Below are 27,598 nucleotides of genomic sequence, written 5' to 3'. Positions count from 1 at the left end.
TTTGTGACCACCACAGGACACGCAGCACTCTTGAGATACTTCCAAAATCAACTCCAGGTCCTATAAAAGCGCCGTGCAGGTGGCTGAGCACACGATTAGCTCAGCTCAGCACAACATTCCTCATTAGCTCACGTCTCAGGGCCTTGGCAAGACCTGACTCAAGCCACCAGCACGCTGCTGAGGGCCTTTTAAAATCCCTTTCCCTCACCTACCCCCTCCTGCGTGTCCCAGAGCCGTGGAGCCATCCCCAAAACCCACTTCAAACAACCCCACCCGACCTCTCATCATGTTGACCGGCACGGGACTGGCTCTGTGTCAAAGCCAGGACCCAGGCTGTGAGCACAGAGAAACTCGGCTCCTGGCAGACAGCCAGAGTCCCAAACAAGCCCTGCATTTCCCCCACTGGGCAGAAATCCCATTAGGAACAGCCGAAATGCCACCTAGCAGCCCGCAGAGCCCATCAGGGCAGGTGGGACACCGAGCTACTGCTTTAGGGCACGCAGCTTTCTCAGACCATTGGAGCCCCTCCTCGAAGCATTTAAGAACAGGGGCCCACGTCTGAATCCATTTAAATTCCAGCTTTAAACACCTCCAGACCAAATCCAGGTGCAGAACCCGAGCTGCTGCCTGGCAGAAGGAGCAGCACAGCTCTGACTGTCCCGAGAAGAATTCAGCCCCTGAGCTGCCTGTGCCATTCCGCGGCGAGCCACGCACAATGCCTTGGAAAAAAAAAACAACACACAAGAGAAGCCACCCATCCCAAATTAATGAATGGGATCGTCTTCCAGCAGGCACTGGGAACGTCCAGAGGGCTCCACTTCTCTCTCTCTCGCTTGGCTTTGAGCTGCTCAGGCTTAGGAAGAGGCTCCTGCCCCCGGGACACGCTTCCTGCCTCCCTTCAGCTGCTCCACCTCTTCTTGCCACGGGACTTTTTGGCGATTTGTGTCCAATTTCAAAGGCTCCGAGGCGGGGGAGGCAGAGTCAGTTACAGGCTGGTGGCAGCAACGCCCACCGCATTCCCCGGCAGACAAAGCCATCCCCCGGCCTCCTCCCCAGGAATTTGGGAGCTCTGGGGCAGCTCCTGAAGCACAAGGCCGGGTCCAGCTGCCAGCACCCTGCTGGAAACACACCTCAGCAGCAGCAAACCTGCCCCAGCCGCTGCTCTGGGGATGATTATTTGCACTTTGACTCCTGCAGCTGCCCCAGAAGGATGCCTGAAGCCACCCTGAGAGGAAAGCGTTGTAGGAAAGAGGGAGGGAGGGAGGCAGAGGGCGGCCCGGTACCGAAACGCAGCGCTGCGGGGCCGAGCGTCGCTGCAGATCGTCCTCAGGAAGCGGGGCTGAATCCTCTCCCAAAGCCTCGGGATTCCAGGCACAAGCTCCTGTCAAGACGATTGTTTACAAAGAGCCAGTCACGCCGCGCAGGCCCCCGGCACATGCAATCTATTAAGATGTTTACAACGGCAAAAGGCGGCGGAATTCGCAAAGCACCGGCCCTAGAAATTAGCAGCTCGGCTGAATCCTGCAGCTCCGAACCTAAAAGCTGTCCCCACAAATCCGCTCGCCCTGCAGAGAGCAGCTCCCATGGGAAGCCTCCCCCAGCGGCTCCAGGGAAGGGCTCTGCTCCCTCCGTGGGTGCTAACGGAGAGGAACTGAGCGCCACGAGACACAGCAGAGGGGCGCTGCCTGCTCCTGTCAGCTCTCCAGGCAACTTTCCGGCTGCTTTCGGGCTCGCTGGCTGAAATAAAGCAGGAGAAGCCTGCTGGGCTGTGTGGCAGTCAGCGAGCTTCAAAAGACAGAGGAAGAGAGTGTGAAAAGCAGAGAGCTGAGCTGCACTCACTGAGCATTACCCCTCAGCAATGGACCTAAAAGCACACAGCGGCTGTTTTGTTGTAAAGCAGCGGCAGCCTCAGACCAGCGGCTGATCTGCGACGCTCCACGTCCAAACCAAACCTCTCCTGACGAGCAGTAAGGATGCAGAGAGCCACGTGAACGCTGGAACTTCTCCCTGGGAACTCTGCTGCTGGTACAGGAGTTGTTCAATTCCATCTCAGGGTCGGTTTTTAGATGTTTGGAGAGGCTGCTGCTCACAAAGCGAGCCCAAGCTGCTCAGGGCAGGTTCCTGATTGCAGTCAGCACTCGGCCGGCCAACACCAGCACTGGGCTCCTTCAGCACCCAGCTGCGTGCCAGGAGGTCAGCGGGACGTTGGGGATTTTTTAGGCTGACCTGCAGCTCACCTGCTGCACGGCAACGCAGGGCACGCTGCCTTGGTTAACTCACCAGAGGCTGGGAGCTCACTGAACCTCCTCAGTCCCACAACACTTCACCTCTGCAGTTCTAGGTGTAAAACCCCGACCTTATTTCAATCGTGGGGGGGAAAAAGAGAAACGACAACGGCAGAAACCTGCACCAGGCCTCCCCACACTATCACACTGCGTATTTTTGCCTTTCTAGCATTCGCTCTCCCCCACCAAACCAAAACAGCGCTGAAATCAAAACGGTGAAGGGAAAAGAGCCAGAAAGCCTCCCTTATGCAGGCAGAGCCCCTCACACAGGACCAGAGCCCTCTGCTAGCGGGGCAGAGCCCCCGGCTGGGAGGACAGCCGTGCTCCCACAGCCCCCCCACCGCATCCAAAGGCCCCCACAGACCCCCAGAAGGCCCGGGGACCCCCAGCAGGCCCGGGGGCGGCCAGGCTGAGCCCCCTCATCCCTCCCAGGACCCGGGGGCACCGGGGGGGGCACTAAGGGGACAGGGGAAACCACCTCCGAGCCCCCCAGCCCCGCTGCTCCTTGAGGCGGGCCTGGGCTGAGGGGGCTGAGGGGGAGGCCCGGGGGCTGTGCGGGGGGGGCCAGGCCCGCGTGAGGCGCGCAGGGGAGCCCCGGGATGAACCGGGATCGGGCTTTTCCCGTTCCCCAGAGGGCTGCGGCCGCTTCTCCGCCTCCCAGTCCCGGTTCCCGACCCCTCGGTCCCGGTCCCGGTCCCGGTCCCGGCGCTCACCGCCCCCCCGCCGGCCCCGCTCCATTGAGGCGCCGCCGCCGCCGCCGCTCGGTTCCTTCCGGCCCACGTGACCGCCCCGCCCCGCACCATAGAGAGCAGCGGTGGGATCGGGGGGGGGTGGGAGGGTAGAGCGGCCGGCCCGCCGCGCTCAGCTTACCATAGAGTGCTCAGGGGGGGAGGTCCTCCAGGGGAAGCCCCGCCTCCTTCGCGGGGGGAGGGGCTACGGGGGGAGGGGAGCGGGGTAAGGGGGGGTCTCAGAGCCACTATTGGGGTCTGGTGTCCCCTATAAGGGTCCCATAGACCCTATTGGGAGTCTTGTGTCCCCTTATAGGGTCCCATAGACCCTACTGGGGTCCCACATCCCCTATTGGGGGGGTCTCGTGTTCCCTATAAGAATCCCATAGCCCTTACTGGGGTCCCACAGCCCTTATTGGGATCCCATAACCCCATTGAGGGGTCTCACATCCCCTATAGGGGTCCCATAGTCCCTATTGGGGGTCCTGTGTCCCCTATAAGGGTCCCACATCCCCTACTGGGGGGTCTTGTGTCCCCTATAAGGGTCCCATAGCCCCTATTGGGGTCCCACATCCCCTACTGGGGGACTCGTGTCCCCTATAAGGGTCCCATATCCCTATTGAGGGGGTCTCGTAGACCCTTTTGAGGGTCTTGTGTCCCCTATTGGGGTCCCACATCCCCTACTGGGGGGTCTCTTGTCCCCTTATGGGGGTCCTATAGCGGCTATTGGGGGTCTTGCATCCCCTGTAAGGGTCCCATGTCCACTACTGGGGTCCCACATCCCCTGTTGGGGGGGTCTCTTGTCCCCTATAAGGGTCCCATGGCCCTTATTGGGGTCCCATACCCCTATTGAGGGGCCTCATGTCCCCTTATAGGGGTCCTATAGCCCCTATTGGGGGTCTTGCATCCCCTATTGGGGTCCCACATCCCCTACTGGGGGGTCTCGTGTCCCCTATAAGGGTCCCATAGCCCCTGTTGGAGGGTCTCCTATCCCCTCTAGGGGTCCCATGGCCCTTATTGGGGTCCCATAACCCCATTGAGGGGTCTCCTATCCCCTACAGGGGTCCCATAGCCCCTATTGGCGGTCTTATGTCCCCTGTGGGGTCCCAAAGGTTCAACATACGGGGCTTACCCACAGCAGGGTTACCTCTGCAGAAACCACGACCCTGATCTGATTTCATTCTCACCGTCGTCCCAGCTTTGTTTTGCAGATCCCGTTCTAGAACCCGGCCAAACCCCCAGAGCATCCCCAGGGGCTCCCAGGCTCTTTAGGGACATTTCTCCCCGTGCGGGGCCCGCTGCGCTTCGGCCGCTTGCACTCCTCACAGGAGGGTTCGTACATCCTGCAGAACGAGGCAGAGACTGGAAAATCCAACCTGAGGAATTTACTTGACCTGCCAAGCTCCTATAAAGGAGGCAGCGAATTCCTTGAGCTGTGGGATTTCTTCTTTCAATTTTGTTTTTGTTTTCAAAAAGGCCCCGTGGTGCAAGAGGCCTCCGACACACCCGATCTGAAGCAGGCTCCAGGAGTCCTCTTTTATCTTAGCTACGGCTGCAAATGAAAGAGATACCAGAAAATCGGGAATGCTTCCCCAAAATGTCTTTATTAATGAAAACAGGAGGCAGGAGAAGCGTGTGACAGGGCACCGAAGGGCTGACAGAGCTTCTTGCTCCGTGCCATCAGGAGCGAGTTGTTCGACCCCTCCTGCTGAAACGAGGGGCAGGAGGAACCCCTGCACGTCAGTGCGTTTGGCCACGCTGTGAGGTTACTCAAATAATAAAAAATATTGAAAAAAATACTTATCCGTCTTTCTCCAGCCTTCGTGAAGGGGAGATTATCGTTTTTTTTTCCTGAAAACTGAGGTTTTTGGAAAATAAGAACAGAAGTGGACTAAGGCGGGTAAGCACAGGGCTGAATGGAGGCGTTCTCTGGGTAAATTTGGGAAATGAGTTTGGGTTTCCACAGCACTCCCACAGCTTCCCCCACCGCTGGGACACCTCTGCTCAGGACACGGTGAGCCAACGCTGGGAGAAAACGCTGACCCTCGATATTCCCGAGCCCACTCACCGCAAACACCGGCCGAGCTTCACTGCCCTGAACTCCGGGTCTTTAAACCTAAATGGGATTATTTTTGTTAACCGTACGAAATATTTCATAATACTACAGATTTTTTTTCATGTCAGCAATGCTTTGCCTTTGTCCTCCACCCTCACCTCCTAGCTAAGCACGGCGCTACCCCCCTCTCATTTGGAGCCCACCGATTTTCCTACAGCTTCCAGAAATACGTTAACGAAGTGATGGACACCGAGAGTTTAAAGTTGTGAGTTTATTGCATATGTAACAAAAATGAACATGACCTCCTGGGTCCAGCCTACTATACAATCACTGTTTATTCCAGCTGGTTCCATAACCACATTAAATAGAACTAGTATTTCTTTAAATACTTTGATTTAGACATAAAATGAAACATTAGTGTACAACTTTCACAAAATAAATCTGCAATAAAAACAGTGGGAAGAATAACAAGGATAGCAGCAATACTTAAACATGACATTACAAAATAATAAATTAAAAAAATACATTATAAAGTGGTTGAGGAACAAAAAATTAACAAATTAAAAACAGATCCATACTGTGTTTCTGGGAACTTGCTGTGCCATGCGGCCCTGAACCTGGGCACTGAGGGCCTGGTGGCCAGATCACTAATTTACAAAACCTATCGGATTTCACAACCACCCCGAACTTGAACGACGTACATACTGCTGAGCGAACTTTGATTTCACCACTTGGAGCTTCGAGCAGCCTTTTCGAAGCAGGGTCTCGGCTAACATAATGCCCAAGCTGACGCTAACATTCAGAGAACAGTCTCCTTTCTTCCCGGTTTAAAACACGAGCAAAGTGGTGGTTTCCTGCATCCCTGAGCGTGTAGAATAGGCTGATGAGCAGTATCAGGGCAAGCACTGAAGGTCTGTGCCAATGGACCAGCTTTTGGGTTTGCCTTTAGGACAGGAACAAAAGACACGTTGTACCTTGTGTTTTCCTTCAGGTCTGATCCAAGACGTACAAAGGTGGAACGCAATGACAAAATGAACACCAGACTTCATGTTATTCTTTGGGCAAGTTTGAGAAGTAACAACCAGTTCGAGTGCTGGCAGACCAAGTGGGAATGAACACACAAATTCGGACAGCTGAGGTTACCCGAACAGCCCCCAAGACCTCAGAGAGTCAATGGCTCGAGCCGTGCAAACTCTTGTTTGCGTTTCATCCTTCCCTGGCCTTGAAAGCAGCCACTGGAAGAAGAACTCATCATTTAAAACTCGCACTGCCTCGCTTCTTTATTTTCTCCATCCATCCATTCAGCTTTAAGGCCTGCCTCAATTGCATGTACAGAACAATACAAAAAAGAAAAAAAGGTCTTCATCATCACTGAAGTGGCACAAAGTTGCAAAGACAACACACGACGGGAGGGGCGGTGAAGCTGTTTAAAAGAGAACTGAAATAATTAAGAAGACAGCGCCCTATGCTCATTATTGTCAGCAAGGAGGAGGTACCTTGACGAGGGCTTTTAAATACAGCAAAAGACATACAGACTTCTCAAAACAACGATCCTTGCCTATTCTTATCTTGTGCATTCAATAAAACACTGACCTAGCAAAGACATCAGGAACTATCGTATGCCAACCGGGTCATTGGCATAAAGCTACTTGACCTACCAATTTCCAAATCAAGGGCCTTCACCTTCACCTCGCTTGGCTTTTTCTGAGCCAGTTGTGCTGCACGTAGAGCTTGTGTGACAGGCTTTCTGTTAGTGGTGGGCTTTAGTAGTTGGTTTTCAAACTCCCTTAGTGAAAAATCCACATGAGACTGCATGCAAAGCTTTGGGGCGATAATCTATTTCGCGTTTTTCCTATCTGACTGGTTTATTGCACATTCAAACATACTGAAAGGATTAAATACACCCTATGCACAGGTACGGCTTCACAGGCATTTTGAAAAGCCAGGGCTGTGGGGATTCTGCTACTCAGCCCCAGACCGTACAGGTGCTCACCTGCAGACAGCTGCGTTCCCTCTCTTTCCTGCAAGACACTCACATAATTTCCTTTATTTCCCCGCAATCAGTACTGTGAAAGCTGGTCCCCAAGTGCAACAAGATGCCTGCAGAACACAGGGCCAAGCACACCGCTCCTGTACAATCTGTCGAGATGAGCACCTTCAGCTACCCTGCGCGAGTCTCACAACATGGTACAATTTTACACCTCCAACGCAATCCTCACTCCCAACATCAAATCACAAGAATTATGGTCAATGGAAACAAACAGAACTGGGAAAAGATGCCGGGATTTTGACAAGTGTCTACCTTCTGTCCTATCACAGTTTAAAGCTATTATCAAATTCAATTTAAAAAAGACAAAATAGAAGTATTCCAGTAGACGTCTTCTAAGAACAACCTCTTACCCACAGCTGAATTTCAATACACTATTCCATAAACAAAACATCTGTTAAATGTTTCAGTAATGAATCTCTCTAAAAATCAGGCTTGCCAAAGAAAAAAAGAATCCTATACAAGCAAGTCTGCTTTACTTAAGTTTAGACACGTTTGATAGATAACCGGGTCTTCCTGAAGCTGTGTTATTTGTTAGAATACTGTCTCATCTTGGTGTGCAAACTGGAAAAAATGTTAGTGATTCAGGTATTTGATTTGCTTTTGTTTCCCCTGGGAAGTCATTTTAGCAATGTTAGAGAACCAACCTTTTAATATTAGTTTCGGATATTTGAAAAAATTGCCTTATATGGCTCTCTGGAGAAATTTTATCCCTACAGAACTGAAGTCATAAATCCTTCCAATAGCTTTCCATAACACTTAAAATGTATTCACCATATAGTTACCCTTTTACCACAGCCTCCAAACAGACCTTTCAGAAGGCCAAAAACTTCAGAACAGAAGCTTGCTCTGTTGACTTAGCTTTTAGCTATTTCCATTTTGAGTCTTAGAATTTGAAGTCACACCAACATCTCGGGTAAAACAGTGGCACAGGAATCACAGCTTTGGAATTCAATAAATTTTCTCCTCGGTCTCGTCCTTACAAAGCTTCTCTGCAAGGTACTTACGTCTGAACAAACTATGGAAAGTAATTCTGCAGGAGGAAATAATTGTTTTCATGTGCAAAACAATTCGGTTTCATCCAGGACAACCAAAAAGAAATCATACAATACCATTTAAGCAATGTCCCCAATTCCTTCACTTTTCTCAAGGTGAGCCACAGCTTCCACTGAGAGCTTCCTGCTAAGGCAGAACTTGTATTTCTTTACCTTTCAGTTAAGTGTTCATACGGAGGCATCTTCTGCTAGAAGTTCACTTTTTAAACAGGTTTTTAAAATGTGCAATGCAAATTCTAGTGCCAGTCAGACACACTGCACCCACCGGACTCTACAGGGCTCAAGCTTGATTTAAGACAAACTAACCAGGTACACCTACCAGTTGCCAAGTCCTCAGCAAATCAAGCTCATTCTTAATTACACTTTGATTCTCCTATTTAAAAAACAAAACAAAACAAAACAAAACAAACAAAAAAAAAGGTCACTGACCCTATCACAATATGTGTTACAAATCTAGCAGAATATCCTGTGTATCCAAAGCCAAATGCTGAACTTGGCTGCATTTCGTTTCATGGGGGATGGAAGAAGAGGGAAGGGCTTATTGTAACAAAGAGGAAAGAGAGTTGGAAACCACCAACAAAAGCCCCTACCCCCACCCTCATCCACCAACAGTGGAAGGGAAACAACCCATCTCTAAGTTGTCCAGAGTTCTGATGCTTCAGACAGCTTAGCAGGAAGTTCGCAGCAAGCTTCTTCTAGCTTTTGATTTGGTGGTCCATGAGCTAGCATCTGTTTCCTTTGGTTGCTTTGTCACTCCACAGCAAACCCACATGTCTCTTCCACAGCTGTCAACAGCTTCTCGTAAAGCTTCTCGTATGACTCATAAGGCGGAATGTCAATCCGGTTAAAGCTAGAGGTAAAATAGCAACACGTTGCAGCACACAGATCTAACACATTTATTGGAAACAAGACAAATAAAGAAACAACAACACACAAGCAAACCCTAGATCAGCTACATATAGGCAGAATTTGTAAAACCCATGTCAAAGAAAGCCTCGGCCCCGTCGATGGCTGAAAGAGACAAGATCAAAGAAACTATTTCTGCAGCAGGAATGCCGCACTTACCAGGGCTGCATTTGGGAGGAGACAGGTGGCCGATGCAGGAGACTTGCAAATAAAGCAAGCCATCAGGCAGGCCTCCTCCCTGCTCTGCCTGCATATATTCTGTGCCTCTGCTGAAATGATTTCCTGTCCCTGATAGAGTGAGATTTCTGTACGAGAGCTTAGTTCTGTGCTTATACTGTACCAATAGCACACACATCCTACATTTTACATCTGAAAACTATTCGCTGTAATCCTAAACATGTGGAACTATGCATCTCACTATTGCAGCTAATCAACCTTGGGATAAACAAAACCCACAGATATTACCGAAAACGTAAATCAAGCTAGAACAGAAGTCAATTATTTTGCTGGCTGCGGAGTGCAGATATTTCCAAGCTAGCAGAACACACTTGGATTCATCTAGACACATCACGTGGATTAATCCACAGCCAGGACCGACAGAGATGACTACTTTAAACCAAGACAACGAGCAAGCAAGTACTGACAAACAAAGTGTTTTCATCTTACCAAGTGTGGGCTTTTGGAAGGTTGTCTGTGTTTGCATCTATTAAATGGATGGTAAACAGTCTGGGGCCTGCAGCGCCTGTAGAACCTTACAAACAGACATTCTAGTTAATGCACTTCAACAAAACCTCATTTGTGTACACGCATTTTGCTACTTATAAAAAGGAAAGTGAGAAAAATTACAGTTCCAGATGCAAGTACAAGTATGTTATATGACTAAATCTATAGGTCAGATCTGCAGCTAGTGAAGAGACAACAGAAGTGATGGGGTTCTTAATGACAATAAACTTGCAGCCTTCTGTTTTGGAAGGCAGATAAATTTCACATCAATAACATTGCACTTTCAGAAATGAGGAGACTCAAGTGCAAGCAGACTTTCCGTGCAAAACAGAACTATGCATTTTAATTCTGAAGATCAGCTTACTGACAGCAAACAGTTGGAACGCTATCAGGAGAATCTCAACAGCCTAAAACACTGCCACCTTTTCTGGTGACAAATATTCCAATTTTCAGAAACTTACTTTAAAGTCTAATAGTTTGCTGCCAAACAATGAAGGAAACACACTTTTCACTTAAAAGAGTTGTTCAGCTCTATAATCATGTGCATGCTAGCTAACATCAGTCCAGAAAGTTGTAAGAGACTGATAAGCTAATATTGACAGCAGTCTAAGTGCTATATGATGACAGATTTTCCAGCTTGTATCACTATCAGCAAAACAACTAAAGTGGTCACCAGCAGCTGCTGACAAATGTAAAACTGCTCTTGGGATCAAAAGTTTGTAAGTAATTGAGTTATCCAGTAACACGCTGATATTCTACAAGGGCCTAGTAAATACCACACGATTTTTATCTTTCTCCCACCACACATTAACTCGGCCTCCACATCAGTCACCTTGTAAAGCCTTGAAACCTTGAAGTGGGACACGCGTTGAACCCGTCACAAACTGCAACAGCCTTGCCCTTCTTTCTTCATCAAATGTTTCGACTGCTTGCCAGAACCACTTCACAATATTGCTATCTGCCATGCAGTGCTTTAGACGTGTGTTTGACTTCCAGTCGTTCAGGTCTATCTTATCCAGGCCTCCTATGATTAGCTGTTAAAGGATTAGGAAATGCTTTAACATTCAAAGCCGGTGCAGGTTTTCAGCTATAAAAACATACATCAAGCTATTTCACAAAGGCCAGCATTCTTAACACACTTGAGCCACCTTTTTGGTACACAGTAACGCTCCAAAACAGTTTAGAACAGGAAGTAAATCTCTCCAGTTAACCTGCAACGAAATTGAGGCTGAGGATTACACTTACCAGAACTGACATTTTCACAGGAAACTAGAGTTAAAGGCCCATTCAAGACCTGCTTTTAAAATCGATCCTACCTGGGAAGTACAGCCTATCTTTATGAGAGTGCAGCACAGACTTGGAAGAAGGCATGCCATCTGTTGAGCTACACACATCATCTCCCTGATTTGGGTTTGTCATAGAAGTGCTAATAACCAACTATGAGAAAATCCTGCTCAGTTTCTGGTAACATCCTAGCTGGTCTGTTGTTCCAGAACTGACCACAAACTACAAAAACTTTGCATATGTCTTTCTGATGTCTTTTGTGAGATCCTCTGACAAAGACTGGATGTATTACTTCAATCTCTCTTCCAGATGAAACCAGGTTGCAAAATACCGTAAAAGGAAGTCACTGATGGCCACGAATCTAGCCAGCTACCCTGGCAACAACAAATAAATGGCATACAGAAGACATCATCACTCAAAACAAAACGTGTGTCATATTCTAAGTTTCCCATAGTATCTCATATCAAGAATCGCATTTCTGAGAGCTACCATTTAGCAGCTGTCTTTTTGTGCCACCAAGATAGCACCCACTTAGATTCATTTAGATTATTAGGGTAGTTGTGTCTATCCTAACTTAGACGACACTGAAATATTTAATGGATTTTTAATCTGCCTTTTCAAACGGCTAGCACAGGGAGTGCAGTAACTTTGTGATTAACTGGTATGCAAAAACCACCAGCATGAAGCTGTTTCTTTCAATATTCCAAAATGGTCCACGTTCCACAAGACACCTTCTTTATTAAAAAACAACAGATGGAAAAAGGCTATAATAAGAGTTATTTGAAGGAGTAGCATTCTATACCTCAGGATTACATGTGAAAATAACTCTGGTTCTTTTCTACACGCTCTAACATTTGTCTTACCCACTGGAAACCATGCCCTGTGTGCATATAGGAACAGCCACGTATTAAAACAGTTACCGAAGAATACAAGTTCTGGGGTAGATAACAGGTTAGGTCTTGCCAACAATTCCTCAGCCTTTCAGTACTCCCTCTCTGCCCAGACCACCTGCTTTGAGCATTAGCCCTTGGTTACACAACACGAGGTGTTTGTCTTTCCCTTTTTAAGTAGCCCTCTCACTAACGCTAACCCAAGGAATGTCTAGAATAAAACACAAAACGTTTAGTTAAATAAATACACAGCTTTTTGGTATGCAAGCTATAATTGCGCCGTTAAATTTATTTGTTCATTTTTTAAAGGTCAGTGCTTTGTTGATCTTAAAAATTAAAAAATAATATTCCAAGTGGATAATATATATACCTCAAGTTCCTTCTGGTCAAAAGGCTTGAGGAGATGTTGAGGAATAAGTTCATTAAAACCTTTCTGCAGAGCCAAGAACTGTGCCTCTATTCCTCTCATAAATCGCCAGTTTACATATAACCTGGGGGAAGAAAAAAAAAAGTCAGGGATGACAAGCTAGATGGCATTGGGCTTTTTATAGCAGAGCTGGAAAAAGCTCATTTTACAGACCAACTAGCTTTAATAAACACATTTTGTTTTATGAAAGAAGTGCTTATTAGTTCCTTTTTCCATCAACAATTAATTATTGCACCATCAACAGAAAACACAAAGTACAATTCACAACCTTCATCTTCCCAGGTCTTACAATAGCACATTGTGTGAAAACACTCACGTAATTTATGACTCAGGTATTTCCCTTTAAAATACCCATTCCATTAGTTTCACTATATAAAAAAAAAGTGTTCACTACCTTCTTCCTACTACATTTGCAGGAAATATTTTTGTTTTGCAATACCTGACATATTCTTTCTTGTTCTCTTCTGTCACTGGAATATTCCTGCCATTTGGTTTGAGTTCATGCTGTAAAATCCGCCCAAAAGCATTGTGCTCCACACAAAAAGTGTGGTCCAGAACTGGGGTGATATCATTCTCTCTAGCAAATGAAAAATGGAAGGTAAACTTAGCATTTTTGATACTTTGATAACTCTCTGTGCTGATGCTGACATATTTTTTATCTGAACGCTGAGACAGTCTTCAGGATAAACCTAGCAACTACCCATCTGCATTTCACACCACTAGAGCAGTACTGCCACGATCATCAGTTTTTGTATAGCTTAATGCGTGCTGAAAGAGCCTGACCAGGCATGTCATTGTCACTCTTCTAATTTTAGTAGTGCTCAGGATAATGAATAAATGATTAAATCCTATACATGCCCACATGTGCACAGTAATAAACCAATTTGCTGCCGTGTGTTGGTGTGAAGCACAGAAGAGGTTGCATTCAATGAATGTGGACAACATACCAATAACTTAAAATATAAAATTTAAACCAGCATTTGTGAAAATAGAGACAATGCAAAGCAGTGCTGAAGAGTCCCAAAGCTACAAATAATGATGAATTTTGTTCTGAACTGTAAATGTAGAGCAGTTGAAATTAATTCCACTTATTTCCTTTTTAATCAAAATTGGTAATTGAGCCACATTTTCTTCTGAACAAAGATTGTACTTCCTCATTACTCTGTTCTGAGTTTGGATTTTGGAACTGTTGCATTCTACCACACCCATGTAACACAATGAGTTAGAACCTAATTTGCTGCAAGGAGGGCTAACAAAGAGTTCTGCATGAGACTCTCCCTCACTTATGTTGAGCTTTTTGACATAGAAACAGTTATTTGGTAATTTTGTACAGCTCTCCCCCCATGACAAGATCTTTGTGAGAGTTTTCCATAAAGCACTCTCTCACTACTGCCAGCAAACCCTGCCCCATCTCCTCCACAGCAAGGCAACTGATAAATCCAGTACTTACAAAATCCAGACTAAACTTTTGTGTAGTTCTGGGTCAACAGATTCCAGATCAGAGAGCTGAATGGGTTTCCCCAGAAGCTGTTTGTAAAAGGGAACTGTGAAACCCCCGTTAATATAGTGTCCATGGAACACAGCCAAACCCATTATCCGACCAACAAAATGGAAATAAGACAAATGGTCCTGCAGGGAGAAGAGAGAAAAATCAGGCAGCAGGAAGACACTCCAACACTGACATCTTGTGGCTACGTAAGTGCACGTTATCCGCAACCCTCTGGGCACGAGGAGCCACCATTTTTCCTCATAACATAACTAGGAACAGAAGCATTTAATAATTAAACATCTCAAACAAGTGTCTGCGCATTACCTAATAAATTGGATGCAAGTCTTCTATACCTCACAAACAGCAAAATTCAGAGAAAGAAAATCCCCATGAAAGCACCGGAATCCAAAAATATATGACAATTCCAAGCAAATTAGTTCATTCTTTGCTTAACAACCAAAATGTTTGTGCTCACTTACTCTTGAGGCAGCAGGGCATGTGCTTGTTTCATTCATGTGTCTTTTACATTACTCATATGCCTCAGTTTTCAAATTAGTTTAAGTTCTATCTCCCATTTATCTCCCCCAACTCACACAGAAAATTAATCATGTCAGGAAAAAATCCCCCATGCTAGTATAGAATTGCTGCTCCTTTTATGTTCTGCATCAATACAAGTTCTCCAATAAGGGAAAAAAGAGAAAGCACAGCAGCTTATTGCAAAAGGGCAAGCAAGACTTATGAGCCCCTACAGTCATGAAGCGAACACTGCTCGTGATGCAAGGATGTTTACACGACCATCTGCATGTAAAGCGATGAACATTTTTACCTACACATATCATACCAGAATCAATGTGCAGCCCCATCCAGTACTGAGGAGTCTCAAATGACAACCTAAAGAATTCAGATACTTCAGATCTCAAAGGAGATCTCCTCTCTCATGTTTTTTATTTCTGTACAACCCCCTCTCCTCTGCGCTATGTCAATATAAGATTTGTTAACACATCCTTACCCCTCTTCACTGTCTGTTTACACTCTTGGTGTGAAAAGACAGCTGTAACGAAAGCCTGCAAGGGATGAACGATCTCTTAAAGCAGGTACGTTGCTCAGAAGTCAATACTTACAGGATTGATAGAAGAGTCTGGATTGATTTGCAGCATGTAAATATTATCTGTAGAGTACTGGAAGAGTCCATAATATGGATTCAACATTTCATGGCACAGTAAATACAACCATTCTCTGAAAAAAAAAAAAAGGTGGTATTTTAGAAAGGAGAGCAACTTCCACTTAAGTTTCAGACAACACAGTTATTGTGAATCATCAACAGAGTTATCAGGTATGAGTTTCTTATTTCTAATCAAATCATTTTGTACTGTCCTCCATTTGCAGACCAAAGAGGTATGCTTAGAAGGCTATCAAGTGACTTACTTCACTCACAGGCAGCCTGGTTCAGTTTGTAAGTACTGAAGGAATTAACATCAATTAGCATAGTTAGTAAGCGATTAGGCAATACCATCATATTCCTCACCTGAAAGAGGCATACTTAAACAAATCGAATCTGGACAATATCCATTTCAAAGACAAACAAATATTTTTACAGAATTTGAATATTTGGAGGCTAAAGAGGCCTGACCCTCCGCAACCTGAATATTGCAAAGAAAAACTGTTGCTTAAAACCAGTTCACTCACTAGAGGTCTTTTTTAAAAAGCTGTTTTTCTGCAAATACATGACTAGAGAATCTCTGCTTTCATCAAAGAATTTAGAAGGGGCAGAGACCAAACCCATTAAAAGAAGACGGGTCTGGTAAATTCTCCTCTCATCTCAGTAACATACAAGGACCAGAACTGAACAAAAGCTATTTTTGACCTCCCCGCTTCCCATGACAAACACTCCTTTCTTATTAAATTTGGTAGAGAACACCCATTGCAGGTGCAAAATATTCTGAGAGAACTATGAATTTTAATGCTTTGAAGTGGAGCAGTACTAATTTCAAAGAGTCTCTTCCAGCCAGTGAGCGATTATGAAAGACATCAGGGAAATACAGACATCAGTGAAGACCCTCAAGGTTGCCTTGTGTAAGGCAACTCAGAACGTTCCAACTTCTTTCCTTTGTCCAGCCATAGGTTGCTGGGCAATGCAGCTTTTGTGGATTTGAAAAGTCCCTCAGTGAATTTATGTGAGGCATCTCAGCCACTGCACAGATGAGCATTCTGGCATTGATGTTACAATAGACTCCAGAACTGCTGCGGCTCTTAAGGAATTACTATTTTTAACAGGCAGGCAAGTCTGACCTAAAACTTTAGCCTTTGTTTAGGATTAGTTCATCTTGACTACTGCTCCAACAGATCAGGACTCTCTTGAATACGTCTTATAGATTAAAAAAGAAGCCCCATTGTCTTGGAATCCTTTCGCCGAAAATAAGATGTGTAGTTAACAAAACTTGTACTCGGGTTTGGATTTTACTTCAGAGTCTGTATGCTTCTTGACAGACCTTGCAATTTTAGCTGATCTCACTTTCACTGCTGAAACTGCATCATGTTGCTGAGACCAGCATTTTCTACAGCAAGATCAATAGCCTACCCTAAACGAGCCTCCTACAATCACCAGGTAATGGTGATGAAAACAGATTCTTTATGAGGAAGAGGAGAAATGGAAACAATTCAATCTAGTGTTAACTCCAGTAGCATTCCCAAATCCAAAGCATACCAAATCATTTAGTATGAGCCTTTGACAGCAAGAGAGCTGCAGGACAACTGTTAAATCACAAGCCTTCACTTTCCAATCTACCCTGGAACAAAGACTGAACCCAAGACCAGTATCTATAAATAAGATCACCAAAAACTTGCATATACTATTAACAGATCATTTGAAAGGGAATAGCAGCCACAGGTCACTTTAAGGACAATTTTACAGTTAAAAAGTGCCAGACAAACCCAAAATCTCACCTTGCTACTCCTCCATAATCCAGGCCTTCCTCTCCTCGAAATTTTACCATGAGCCTCTTTTTCAAGTCCTTTGGTCTCATCTTCATTATCTGACGGTAGGATTCCTGTACGTGTGTATAGATATATATAAACATATAATTTTTTTTAAAAACAGATTAGACATTTTATTGCCTTTCTATAATTAAACTCTATTAAGAAGCATTAGTATAATACCTGGATTGTTACTCAGCTACAGAAAACATTCTGTTAAAGGGCTAATCTAAAGCACATTCCAATGACAAATCTAATATTTGTTAGTATAAAGTCCACCGAATATTTAGTTCCCTTTTGCTACACAAAAGGTGCTTAGAAAGTAATTCAGTCCAAGAACAGGAGAATTCCCAATCACAGCCACCTTTTACATGCCTAAATATACAAGTTATAACAGCAAGCCTACAGATGCCCTTCAACTGCTGCCATTTCTAAATGAAAAAGAATGATCATATTTGTCCGTAAAACCCTTGTGAAGTGTGTGCAATTTAGCTCTCCTTTTGTAAGGTGCAGGAGTTTTAGCAACTGAAATTTTGTATTGGCAAAAGAGTACAAAAGCAATCTGTACTCAGAATTCGTTCTTACCAACTCCCATGTCAAACCCCATTCCTTTAGTTTCTTATTTTATCAGAGCTCGGATAACTCATTTGATGCTATCAGATTCACCAATTCTCTGATTAAACAAACCTGATGTAATAAGAGATCCATTTTATTTATCTCTTGAACGACAAAAGCTGCTATTAGTAGTAAAGAGTCAAATACCTCAAATATTTCCTCTCTGGACACTTCAATGCGACAGTGACCAGCCTGCGGTTGCTGAAGAGAGAGCTCATGTCTAAGAACTTTCAATTTTTGTACCAAGTCTCTTTCATATCTCTGTGCAGGCAATTCCTCACCGTCTTCTAGTGACCCCTCATTTGGAGCTGGCAGAGGCTGCTGGCTGGGCTCTTTTAACTGGCATTGATGGCTTTGAAAGAAAAGCAAAATATTTATTCTAGAAGCATAACAATAAGGAAGCTGTAAAAGCAACAGTGGAAAGAACTCATCAAGCTTCTCTAGGAGTAACTCGGAGTAAAACGTATATTCAGGTGGGCAATGTCTATAACATCACTACCTAACATTCAGGGATATAAGGGATATAGATTTTTACAATAGTCAAGAGTTTCAGCAATTTCCAGCTAAGGTTTTTCTTTTTTTCTTTTTTTTTTTTTTCTTTTTTTTTTTTTTTAATGGTAATAGGCTGCAGAAGGCATTCTCTGTTACTATGGAGCAAGATCACTGAATGCTGACTGAACAGTAATTAAAGACTTCGTGGTATTTCTCCCATATGGAGACAACTTTCAAGAGTGTAACATGAAAAGAGATCTCTAACACAACAACAGCTTTATAAATGGAACCACCTAACAACTGCTATGAACTTTTTTTTCCAGCTCCACCCAAAATAAGGCTGGGGATTACTGATGCAGTAAAAAGAATTGCATCTATGGTTATTAGAAGAGAAAGAAATACTTGTCCCAAATAGATGCAACTTCAAATATTCAACTATCCTTATCCATCAGGGATTTATTTGGGTTGCAGATCATTTTTTTTTTTCATTGAATGATTGTTTTTTGTTGTTTTGTTTGTGTTTTGTTTTGATCCAGAGATTCCACAGCTGGCTTCAAGCAGACAACTCAGATCCACAAAAAATTCTTAGCTCAGGCACAAGCACTGTCAGACTGCTTCCAGGGTCATGTCTGTAACAGTTCAGCTGCTTTTGTGTGATGCAGAGCTTGAACTTATTAAATCCTGCTAAACCCAAGCTGGCTGTGCACAGCACCAGGCAACCAGACTGCGGCTGGCTTTATATTTCTGTTGTCTGGAGCTCAAGGAAGCACAAAGCCAGTTCAGGTCTAGCAGACCTTGCACAGAGCTAGAAGAGCTGTCAGAGAGACATGAGCTGACTGCTGTGGAACTGCCTAGCAGAACCCCTACCCTGCACCCCAGCATTTCTAGAACTGCCTATTTGTTCCAGCAGATCGTGGTCCAATTTTGCCAAACCAGCTTAAAAGATAAGTATTGTGTCAAAATACGCAAGCCCTCCCTTAAACTTAACTGCAAATGATAATAAAAACATTTTTGAAGAGTCTTTCCACGAAGGTTAGCCAAAACTAATGCTGACAACCAATATTCAGACCAACTAGACCCACACAGGAACCTACCTCCTTCCATCTGCTCCCCAATACCATTATTACATGTTTTTTTTTTTTCAGCCCTTCATGATTCCCAGACTGCAGTTAAAATTGTACAAAAATAAATGGTTTAAGAATCCAAACTTGAGGTGAGTTATTTATCATACAAGGTTCTTACTTCATGATGTGATGTAGTCGTGGATCTGTGAATTGTGTGGTTCTGTTATTATGATCTACAAAATATATTCTTCCTGAAACTGTACTTCTAACTTCCCAGCCTGGAGGCAAAGGTCCTAGTTCATCACAATTCACACTGTTAAGGTCTCTAAGGAGAAAAGTAAACAAAGTTAAAGCACTTCTGAAGTTGAGATGAAACCAATTACACTCAGGGGATGGGGCGGGAGAATGCATTTGGTGCTCAGTGATTCTAGCTTTGGAAGTCTTGGTAGGAAGGTGAGAATAGCTGTTTTAATGTTGCCTTTTTAGAATCCTCAGTCTAAGCAGTGCAACTCCTTATGTCTGTCCTTTTAAGTCCTTGAAAGTAAAAAAGCCATGCAGCTTAGAAGTAACTTCAATATGCAATGTAGTCATTCAGGTGATGACAGGGCTTCTCAGGGCTATAAAAGGAGGAAGAGTCTTTTTTTTTTTTCCATAGAAAAAAAAATTAAAGAAAAAATCCTATTAACACCAGGGTGATCTATGTGCAGAAAACCCAACAATTAATCAAAGGTCTCCACACCAACCACTCAACACCAGGTCTCAAAGGTCTCAACACCAAACGCCCAATAGGTTAAGAAGCCAAGACAGCCAAACACTAGGATCACTTAAAAAGAAAAAAATCACCTCCTTAATTAGCACGGTTAGAATCCTAAGTATTTGACCAAGAAATCATCCAGAGTAAGGCTTTAGTGACATATTCACCCCTTTCATCCCAGATAGCTTTAAGGTATCATCCTTTCTAAGTGCTGCTAAAGGTAGTCACTCACTTGCAGGTAGCACGTTAACATGTGAATTCAATGCATGGGATGGATTGACATTTAGAGAATTTAAAATGTTTCAGACCCCTGACACCTAATACAATAAAACCAAAGAATGGCAAGAAAAGGAAAGAGAGGAACTTGAAGATTATTGTTTAGACAGAAAAGCTGTTGTTAAGCAAAATATTCTCTAGACAGCTGACACGGATTCATCTATTATCCAGGGTTGAAGACATCACTCTATAGATTTCCTTACCTAAATCTAACCACCCAGCATCAGCATAAGCAAGTAAACTGAGAGGCTTCAGCAAAGGTAGAAACACTTTGTACATCAAAGGCTTCATTACTGTCAGAGTGAGTATAAGCCAGCAGGGGGTACACAGGGAGACAGACAAGCCTTTGTTAGGCTCCTTAAAAGAAGATTATAGTTGTAACCATTTGTTTCAATCAGCTGTGCATCTGAAAGTACTTTAGAGATCTGATTACATCAAGTTTTAACCTACATCTGTGCTAAATGCCAAGGTTAGGGTTTTGCACTGTAACTAGTAAAGAAAAGCCACCTTGAACTGAAATAAAACAAGCGACCTGTGACGCACAAGAAACTGTTGTGTCCACTTATTTGCTGGTCCCAAAAATCTAAGATTTGTACAGAAAAGAAGCAATAACTTTTGTTAGGTATCACTGGAAGAAGAGACACGGCTTTGGGCACGCAAGCCTGCCGTGAGTGACACAAATGAGCACTGTCATTTCTTCTTCCAACTACAGCAGCTAATCTAACATCAGCTATTTTCTCTCTCTCTAAACCTTATTTCTCATATCCTCCCATACGCTGTTATTATATCAATGCTTTTGCCTACACTGCTTTATATAATTTTTCTAATATCCTGTATCACGCTGGTGTATTATGTAGCCAGCACAGCAGCTGAAGAGTTACAAACTTTGTGTTTTACCAGGAATCTGGCGTGCAGGTGGCCCAGTGAAACAGCCCAGACTCAGAGCCCCTCAAGGAAGAGAGCCAGACCTTAGTCACAAAGACCTGGATTAACTGCAGGTTAAGTTTTAAAGAGGCTTTACTAAATTAATCATGTGGAGGATTCAAATTTTCTAGCTGCAAATCATTGGTCTGAAGCACAAAAACCCCAACGCTATTTCAAGTTTCAAGATGAGAAGTGATCTCTGTTTCAGTTATACAGGAGTGGGCACTATTGTATGAGAAGCTGCAAATTCAATACTCAGGAAGCAATGGCTTTAAGGCAGTGGTCACCTTTTTCTTTCATGTACAGTTCAAACTGGTTTTGGACAAAGTTTGGGTTAGATTCAGAAATCTGTAACTTAAAAAAAAAAAAAAAAAAAAAAAAAGGAAGCCACATGGACATTCTGGGAAGAATTTGTCAAATGGGAATTCCCAAAGGACTACACAGGTTTCTTTCTTTTGTTTTACATGATTCACAGGTGAATAATTTTCTCTTTCAAAAAGTCATCGTTAATGTATGGCAAAAAGCTAACTGGAGAGGTCAAAAATTATTCCTCTGCTCTCACCTCTCCCTTTAAATTCAGGCATTCAATTTTACAGATTTTTGCTCTTTACGATTCAGCTCACTTCTGTACACACACACACACAATTCCCCCCCAATGATGAGTTTGCAACTATAAATCCATACCTTGGTATCCTAGGGTCATGCCATGTGCTAACTCCAGTCTGTGTGTGCAAAAAATAAACCTGTCCCTGTACTGTTGTTCTTTGTTCTGCAAAAAGAGAGAAAAGATTAGTGTAAATTACAAATCTGAAATAAACAACCCTGAATAACAGTTTGTTTGAAACCATTAGTGTATATACTGTCTTTCTGCCAGTGCTAGGAGAAAGCACTTGAGCCATCCCACCTGATGTCTTGCAGCATGGACTACTTTGTCTTTAAACGCTGTCTTCACAAATTTACTTGACTACACATTTCAATAATCCTTTTCAAACTCACAAATCCTGGCACCAACATGTTTCAGTTTGTATTTTTAGATTTTCAGACAACCCAAACCCCCAAACTGGATTTCTTTCCTCCTAGATTTGGCGTGCTCTTTTCTGAGCTTTAAATTCCCCTTAATCTTATCCTTCCTAATCTTCTGTACTACTGGCTTCTTTGTTGCTTTTATATTTTCCCGATCTTTTCTCAAACGTGGGCTCAAACTTACACGACATGCCAAGGGGGAAGGAAAAAAATAGCATTACTGCTCTAGTTTAAAGAGCTCTTTACATTCGTTCTCCCTAGATACACGGCCAAGATTAGCAGTGAATTTTCTATAACAGCATCAAACCACAAACTCATGTTTAATTCACCGTCAACCCCTCAGTGTATCCTGGAGTAGGCAACTGCTAATTAGACACTCTCAGACTTGCATCTGCACTGTTTAGTTCCTTTTCCAAAATGCAGACCATTAGATGCACACACATACTGCATGTCCTGACAGGCAAACCACAACTATATGTTAAAAGGGGAGATTTTTGCTCTGAAGTCTTTTGAAAACCAAAATTTAATAGTTCTGGAGAACTCTTACCATAGCCTTCTGGTAGGTCAGGAGACTGGTGACCATGGGGTCTGTTCTGAGGTGTCTGTACATGACCTCTGACTTCAGGAGTCCGAAGTCGCTGTGCCTGAAGCCTCTGATCTTGACTGGGGGACTCTACAAAGCGACAATTGCCTCCACCAGCAGCCCCGGTAGTGTCTGTGTACGGTGCTGGCTCCTCCATAAAACAGCTCAGTGGCCTTCCCGGTCCGGAATCTTCATAAACCGTTCTGAAAATGGGGAAACTTCAAGAGTTTCCATCACAAAGAAGTGAATGCAGAAATAACTTTTTCTCTATCTGTTACTTCAAGTACCACAACTTTGAACACAGGATATGACACTAACATTTTTATACCCCAAATTTCTTAGCTAAACAGAAATGCCATAAGCACTGGTAACAAGAAATATCAAGTCCTAGCCAGTTTAGCATATTTTCTTCAAATAAGTATTCAGCTATAACCTTACTACCTGTTACGTATTCCCAGACAAGATATTAGTCACACTACTATTTAATATTTTGAGCGTTCCTTATATTCTTCCCACATATAAACTGTTTTTCTAATTAAGTGTAAAGAAAGCAATTCTTACCCTTCATTCTCCAAAAGCCCTCTGCAGTCTACTACAGAACCTCCTGTGCCTATTCTGTCCCGTGTCTGTAAACTGACTGAAATAAAAACCAAACACAAGTTAATAATAAAAGAACAATTGTTCCCTAAACAATAACAGCAACCACTGCACAACCCACATTTATAGAGGGTAAAATATTAAGGAACACTAAATCTTAGTACGCATGAGAGCACACCACTTACCACAACCCCTTCTATAGCCCTAAAGCATTATTCATTTAAAAAAAGGGAGAAAAGAAACCAGAGGCATCACATCATCAGAACCTAAGCTGAGTCTATTTCTGTAAATATCAAACATGCCAGGTTCTACATCTGCATTTCATGAGGATTCAGAAAGGTTAGCTAGAAAGAAACAGCTCGCCACTAGATGTCATCGTTACGGTTAGAATTTAGGCATTGCCAAACATTTATGGGCTTGGGTTTGATGTGGGGGAGAGGCACCGCAGTGTGGTAAAATGGGTTAAGTTAGGCGTACAACTAGCATTGCTGAAATTTGGAAAGGGGTTACATGAGCCAACGATCAAGAATGGTATTAAAACTGCAATTCACAACATTTCTTCTACCTCCTTTAGGTCCTCTTTTCCAGGTAACATTCTGTTTGCCTGTCACCTCCATCCTAATACAATCAATTTTTCAGACCATTCACCCTTCCAGAGCTGCATTAGAACCCTTGCCAAATGCACTCCCTATTTTTAATATTGTTTCCCATTATCTAATGAGAGAAACCAAACTGCTATGTAGGAGTACAACACAAAAAAAAAATCATGTTATGCAATTTAATCCCATTAAAGTCTGAAGAAACAGCACAGAAAAGGCACTGAAGCAATGACTGGGGGTTTCTGTTTTTCATACAGCATTTGCCCATGTTCTGTATTTACCTAAGAAGATAAATGTTTAACCAAGAGCGTTCTTACCCACTATTTGGCCTCGTACAGCATCAGTATCTGTGGGATTTAGTTTGCATAGATCCAAACGCTGGTCTGCAAATGAGAATTGGAAACATCAACAAAACACTGAGGGGCTGGGGGACAACACTACCCACTACTCAAACTCATGGCACTGAAGGCTCTTGGCTGTGCCAGGCAGGGACTGCTCTTACATCCAGTATCTTTTAGCCTGCTGATGGCATTGGAGAGGAGTCGGACACACCCCAGGAAGCCAGCTCCCTGTTTCTTGTGGATTTTTTTATGGTTCCATACGCTGATGGTTATGGAATCCGTCTTGCCAACGTATCTAGAAAAACACATATTGGAAGAGTAATTTTAGAAAAAAAAATATCAACTTTTTACTCTACAGCATTTATGCTTTATTTGGTACAAATTCTGATACATTTTAGTCCATTGGTCATGCTTCTTTATTATAAATGCAGAAGCGCTTAAGGCTGAAAAAGTGTTATTAATGAATTACTGTGCTATGATTTTACACAGCACATTAAATTGATATTTCTGCAGCACGAATTAACTACAGACAGCCTCATTAAAACCTATGCGTCAAGCTAATTAATGTACAAAATTTTTAAATTTATGTTTCTAATATTTTGAAGAAAATAAATCACTACAACAAGGACAATCTTTTCTAAAAGCTGGGCTGCACTGCTCCAGTAGAGCTTGCTCTAAGCAGTTGTACTATGTACCTAACACACAGATGTTGCCACATTCAAACACGTAGAAGCAAGAGATGTAACCCTTTATTTGCAGCTCATTTTTTATTATTGCAAAAATTAGTACTCCTCAGCAAATGCGATTCTTCTTGGTAACAAAAAATGAAGCTGCAGTGCCAATCCCTGCACTTCGTTTAACAGATAAATCTCAGAGTTTTTACTTATGACCTAAGAAATAACTCACAGATCATAATGCTGGTTCCATTTGGGGTCCAACGTGTTCTTCACAGTGTCAGTTGAATGGCACTGACCTGACCCATCAACAACTATTTTTGCAAATGGGTCAGGAAGTCCTGTGGAAGGGAAAAGGGGCCGTTAAACTCGATGCTTTTTCTTTTCTTTCTTCCTTTTGTTTTGTTTTGTTTCTCCCAATACAATGCTATTCTCAAGAAAGGAAAGGTGCCATTATCCTAAAGCTATTTTAGTAAATCCAAACTGAGTTCCTAATTAAAGAACAAGGTACTTCTGCCCTACACATTGATAACTGCCATAAATTGTATAAGAACTTAGAAAACAAAAGGCTAAATGTGCCTAATTTAACAGTGCTTAAGTGGCCCATGCATACAAGAAGTGGGCATTTTGATTCAGTCCTTAACATGACATTGAGACTCCAGTTGGACCCTTGGCAAGTTTTTTTGGTTGGCTGTTTTTTAACAATTACATCCCTATGAGATAGATGCTATTGGTAACCCTCACAAAAAGATTATAAGTAGCAACCTGCTTGTGGTCTCATCAGCCAGACTTCCAACTTGAATTTGCAAGTCCTTGGTCTTTCCAAGGCTAGAGCCTACATCACCCAAATACAATTCAGAGCAATGTGCATTTATGTAGTACTGCAAGCAGGGAACCACAGAACAAATCACATACACAAATGAGCCATGACAGTAATGCACAATCTGCAAACAAACCTGATTAATCAAGAGCAGAAAGTTACACAATTGGGGCATACTTACTGAAGAAATCTTTCTTTGCAAGGTTCTTGGCACATAATACTGCAAAACAAAATACCAGATAAAGAAATGTTAAGACCATAAATAAAACCTTCCAGCAATCATACCAGTTACAACAGTACGTGACCTGCACTCTTAAAGAAACACAGATATTATACACAAGCGTTGTTTTCTTCACCTGTGATGGGAATTCACGCTTACAGAAAGAAGAAAATCCTTTTGCTGCTTTTGTTCTATTGTTGCAAAGATTTAATGAATGTGCCATCGCATTAAAGCCTGCAAACTCTCTGTATTACATGCTCACACAAGTGCTAAAACAGAATTTTGCTGCCGTTGTTTCAGAACCCACCCATTTTACAACAAGCACTAAGCAGGTTTTGAACCCAGAATGGTTCTGGGGCTCCTGGAGACAACTTCTGTATGGAGTCCCATCAAAGGCTGTGCAACCTCCTGCTCTTTGCATGCGGAAGGTTTGTGGTACCTTGTAAAAGAAAGCATCAGCGGCTGCTGTACCAGCCCAACACCTCACAAATACAGAAAGGTTTGGGGATGGGTATCACAGGACCTCATTCAGGAGAAAAAAAAAAAAAAAAATGGGAAAAAAAAGCATCAAGTTTTTTTCTTTTGGAAGGGCCACAAACAAGACATCATTTCCCTTTCTCCAATTGGGCTGAATAACCAAGTAGTTTAAGCAAAAATTAGATCAGGAAACTTGCATCAGTCTCTCTTTCTATTCGGTCTGTTACCAGCTACAAGCCTCATTTTGCTTTTCAGTAAGGGCTGCTCGGTACAATCTCAGCAATTCAAGTTGCTCAGTATCTGCTGAACTCTTAGAGCAGGCCAGGAAAAGTCACCACAGAGCCAAAGATGAAAATATTAGAGCTATAACTTATTGAAAACTGGGAGAAAGAGAGAAAGAAGAAAGAAAGATTATAAAAGACCCAACTATCTTTGAGGTAGCCTCTTCCCCACCAAGTTCTGATGTTCCAGCACAAGAACAAATGCTCAGAAAACATCGAGATGGCCACGTCCCCCAAAATGTGGTAATTTTTTTTATCATCATTTTTTGCACTTCTGAGGGAATTTCACCTCTCAACTCCAGAGCAACGCCCACCTGCTAAAATACCTGGCAGAATAAAATCTACCTTGTCTCACACGTCAACAGACCGAAGCCTTAACCCGTAAGTTAAAATTAGTGTAAAAATACACAAATCCTTTCTTTTATCAATAATTAAAGCAGCTGCAAAAGGAAACTGTTGTTCGAAGGGATTAAAAATTCCGTACTTCTAACACTGACAAACCGCAGAATCAGAGAAGGCTCCTCTCAAGTATTCAATTTCAACAGCTGACCAAAACCAAGGAGGCTGAAGGACTACAGCAGTGTGATTTGAACTCAAACAGGATTACAGAATCACAGACCTCCGCTCTATAGATTAATTTCCTCTTCCTGTCCTGGGCGCTTTGGAAGAAAAAATACCAGAAAACCAAGGAACGAGTACAGGTAAAATCAGAACCTGAATTTTAAAGTACCAGTGAGTGGTGGAGCTTCTCCTTTCTTAAATAACTCACTCCGTGTCCTATCCCCAGTTCTAAGAATCCATTATTAAGCTGGAAAAGCACGCCATCTGTAACAACCCGAGTACCGTCGGCCTTTATAATTATTCCATTTATTCTGTATTTCAGGTGTGCTCTCTAGAGCTAACCAGCAGCCCAAGTTTCATAAGCTATTATTGAAGAATTATATTCTGCATTTAATGCTTTTCCCTCTGCCACAGGCTTTCGGTCCGCAGTAGAG

At 43.2% G+C, this 27,598-nt stretch overlaps 2 protein-coding genes across 5 annotated transcripts in view; both read right to left on the bottom strand.

Moving 5' to 3' along the window:
* The window catches only part of RNF216 (ring finger protein 216), a 72,937-nt gene extending 69,872 nt beyond the window's left edge, over nt 1–3,065 (bottom strand). Inside the window, exon 1 of the mRNA XM_084536450.1 lies at nt 2,999–3,065. The gene's annotated coding sequence lies outside the window, so the exon portion shown is untranslated. The remainder of the gene's footprint in view (nt 1–2,998) is intronic.
* A 2,260-nt stretch (nt 3,066–5,325) lies between these two features.
* Nucleotides 5,326–27,598, bottom strand: part of SMURF1 (SMAD specific E3 ubiquitin protein ligase 1) — a 46,039-nt gene continuing 23,766 nt past the window's right edge. Inside the window, exons 2-18 of one of the 4 annotated variants that reach the window (XM_084536243.1) lie at nt 25,807–25,845; nt 25,038–25,146; nt 24,293–24,426; nt 24,108–24,173; nt 23,156–23,231; nt 22,559–22,812; nt 21,673–21,757; nt 19,213–19,359; nt 17,626–17,830; nt 16,834–16,937; nt 15,012–15,126; nt 13,852–14,030; nt 12,841–12,978; nt 12,345–12,465; nt 10,633–10,834; nt 9,744–9,828; nt 5,326–9,021 (exon numbers count right to left, since the gene is read on the bottom strand). In XM_084536243.1, coding sequence (XP_084392369.1) covers nt 8,922–9,021; nt 9,744–9,828; nt 10,633–10,834; nt 12,345–12,465; nt 12,841–12,978; nt 13,852–14,030; nt 15,012–15,126; nt 16,834–16,937; nt 17,626–17,830; nt 19,213–19,359; nt 21,673–21,757; nt 22,559–22,812; nt 23,156–23,231; nt 24,108–24,173; nt 24,293–24,426; nt 25,038–25,146; nt 25,807–25,845 — 2,159 coding nt within the window. In that variant the 3' untranslated portion in view covers nt 5,326–8,921. The remainder of the gene's footprint in view (nt 9,022–9,743; nt 9,829–10,632; nt 10,835–12,344; nt 12,466–12,840; nt 12,979–13,851; nt 14,031–15,011; nt 15,127–16,833; nt 16,938–17,625; nt 17,831–19,212; nt 19,360–21,672; nt 21,758–22,558; nt 22,813–23,155; nt 23,232–24,107; nt 24,174–24,292; nt 24,427–25,037; nt 25,147–25,806; nt 25,846–27,598) is intronic. The other 3 variants (XM_084536244.1, XM_084536246.1, XM_084536245.1) reach the window with 3 other exon arrangements.

The sequence above is a fragment of the Aythya ferina genome, assembly GCF_964211825.1.
Source record: "Aythya ferina genome assembly, chromosome: 15".
NCBI classification, from domain to species: Eukaryota; Metazoa; Chordata; class Aves; order Anseriformes; family Anatidae; genus Aythya; species Aythya ferina.
The sequence above is the reverse complement of the archived record's forward strand: the minus strand, read 5'-3'. Positions and strand labels throughout refer to the sequence as shown.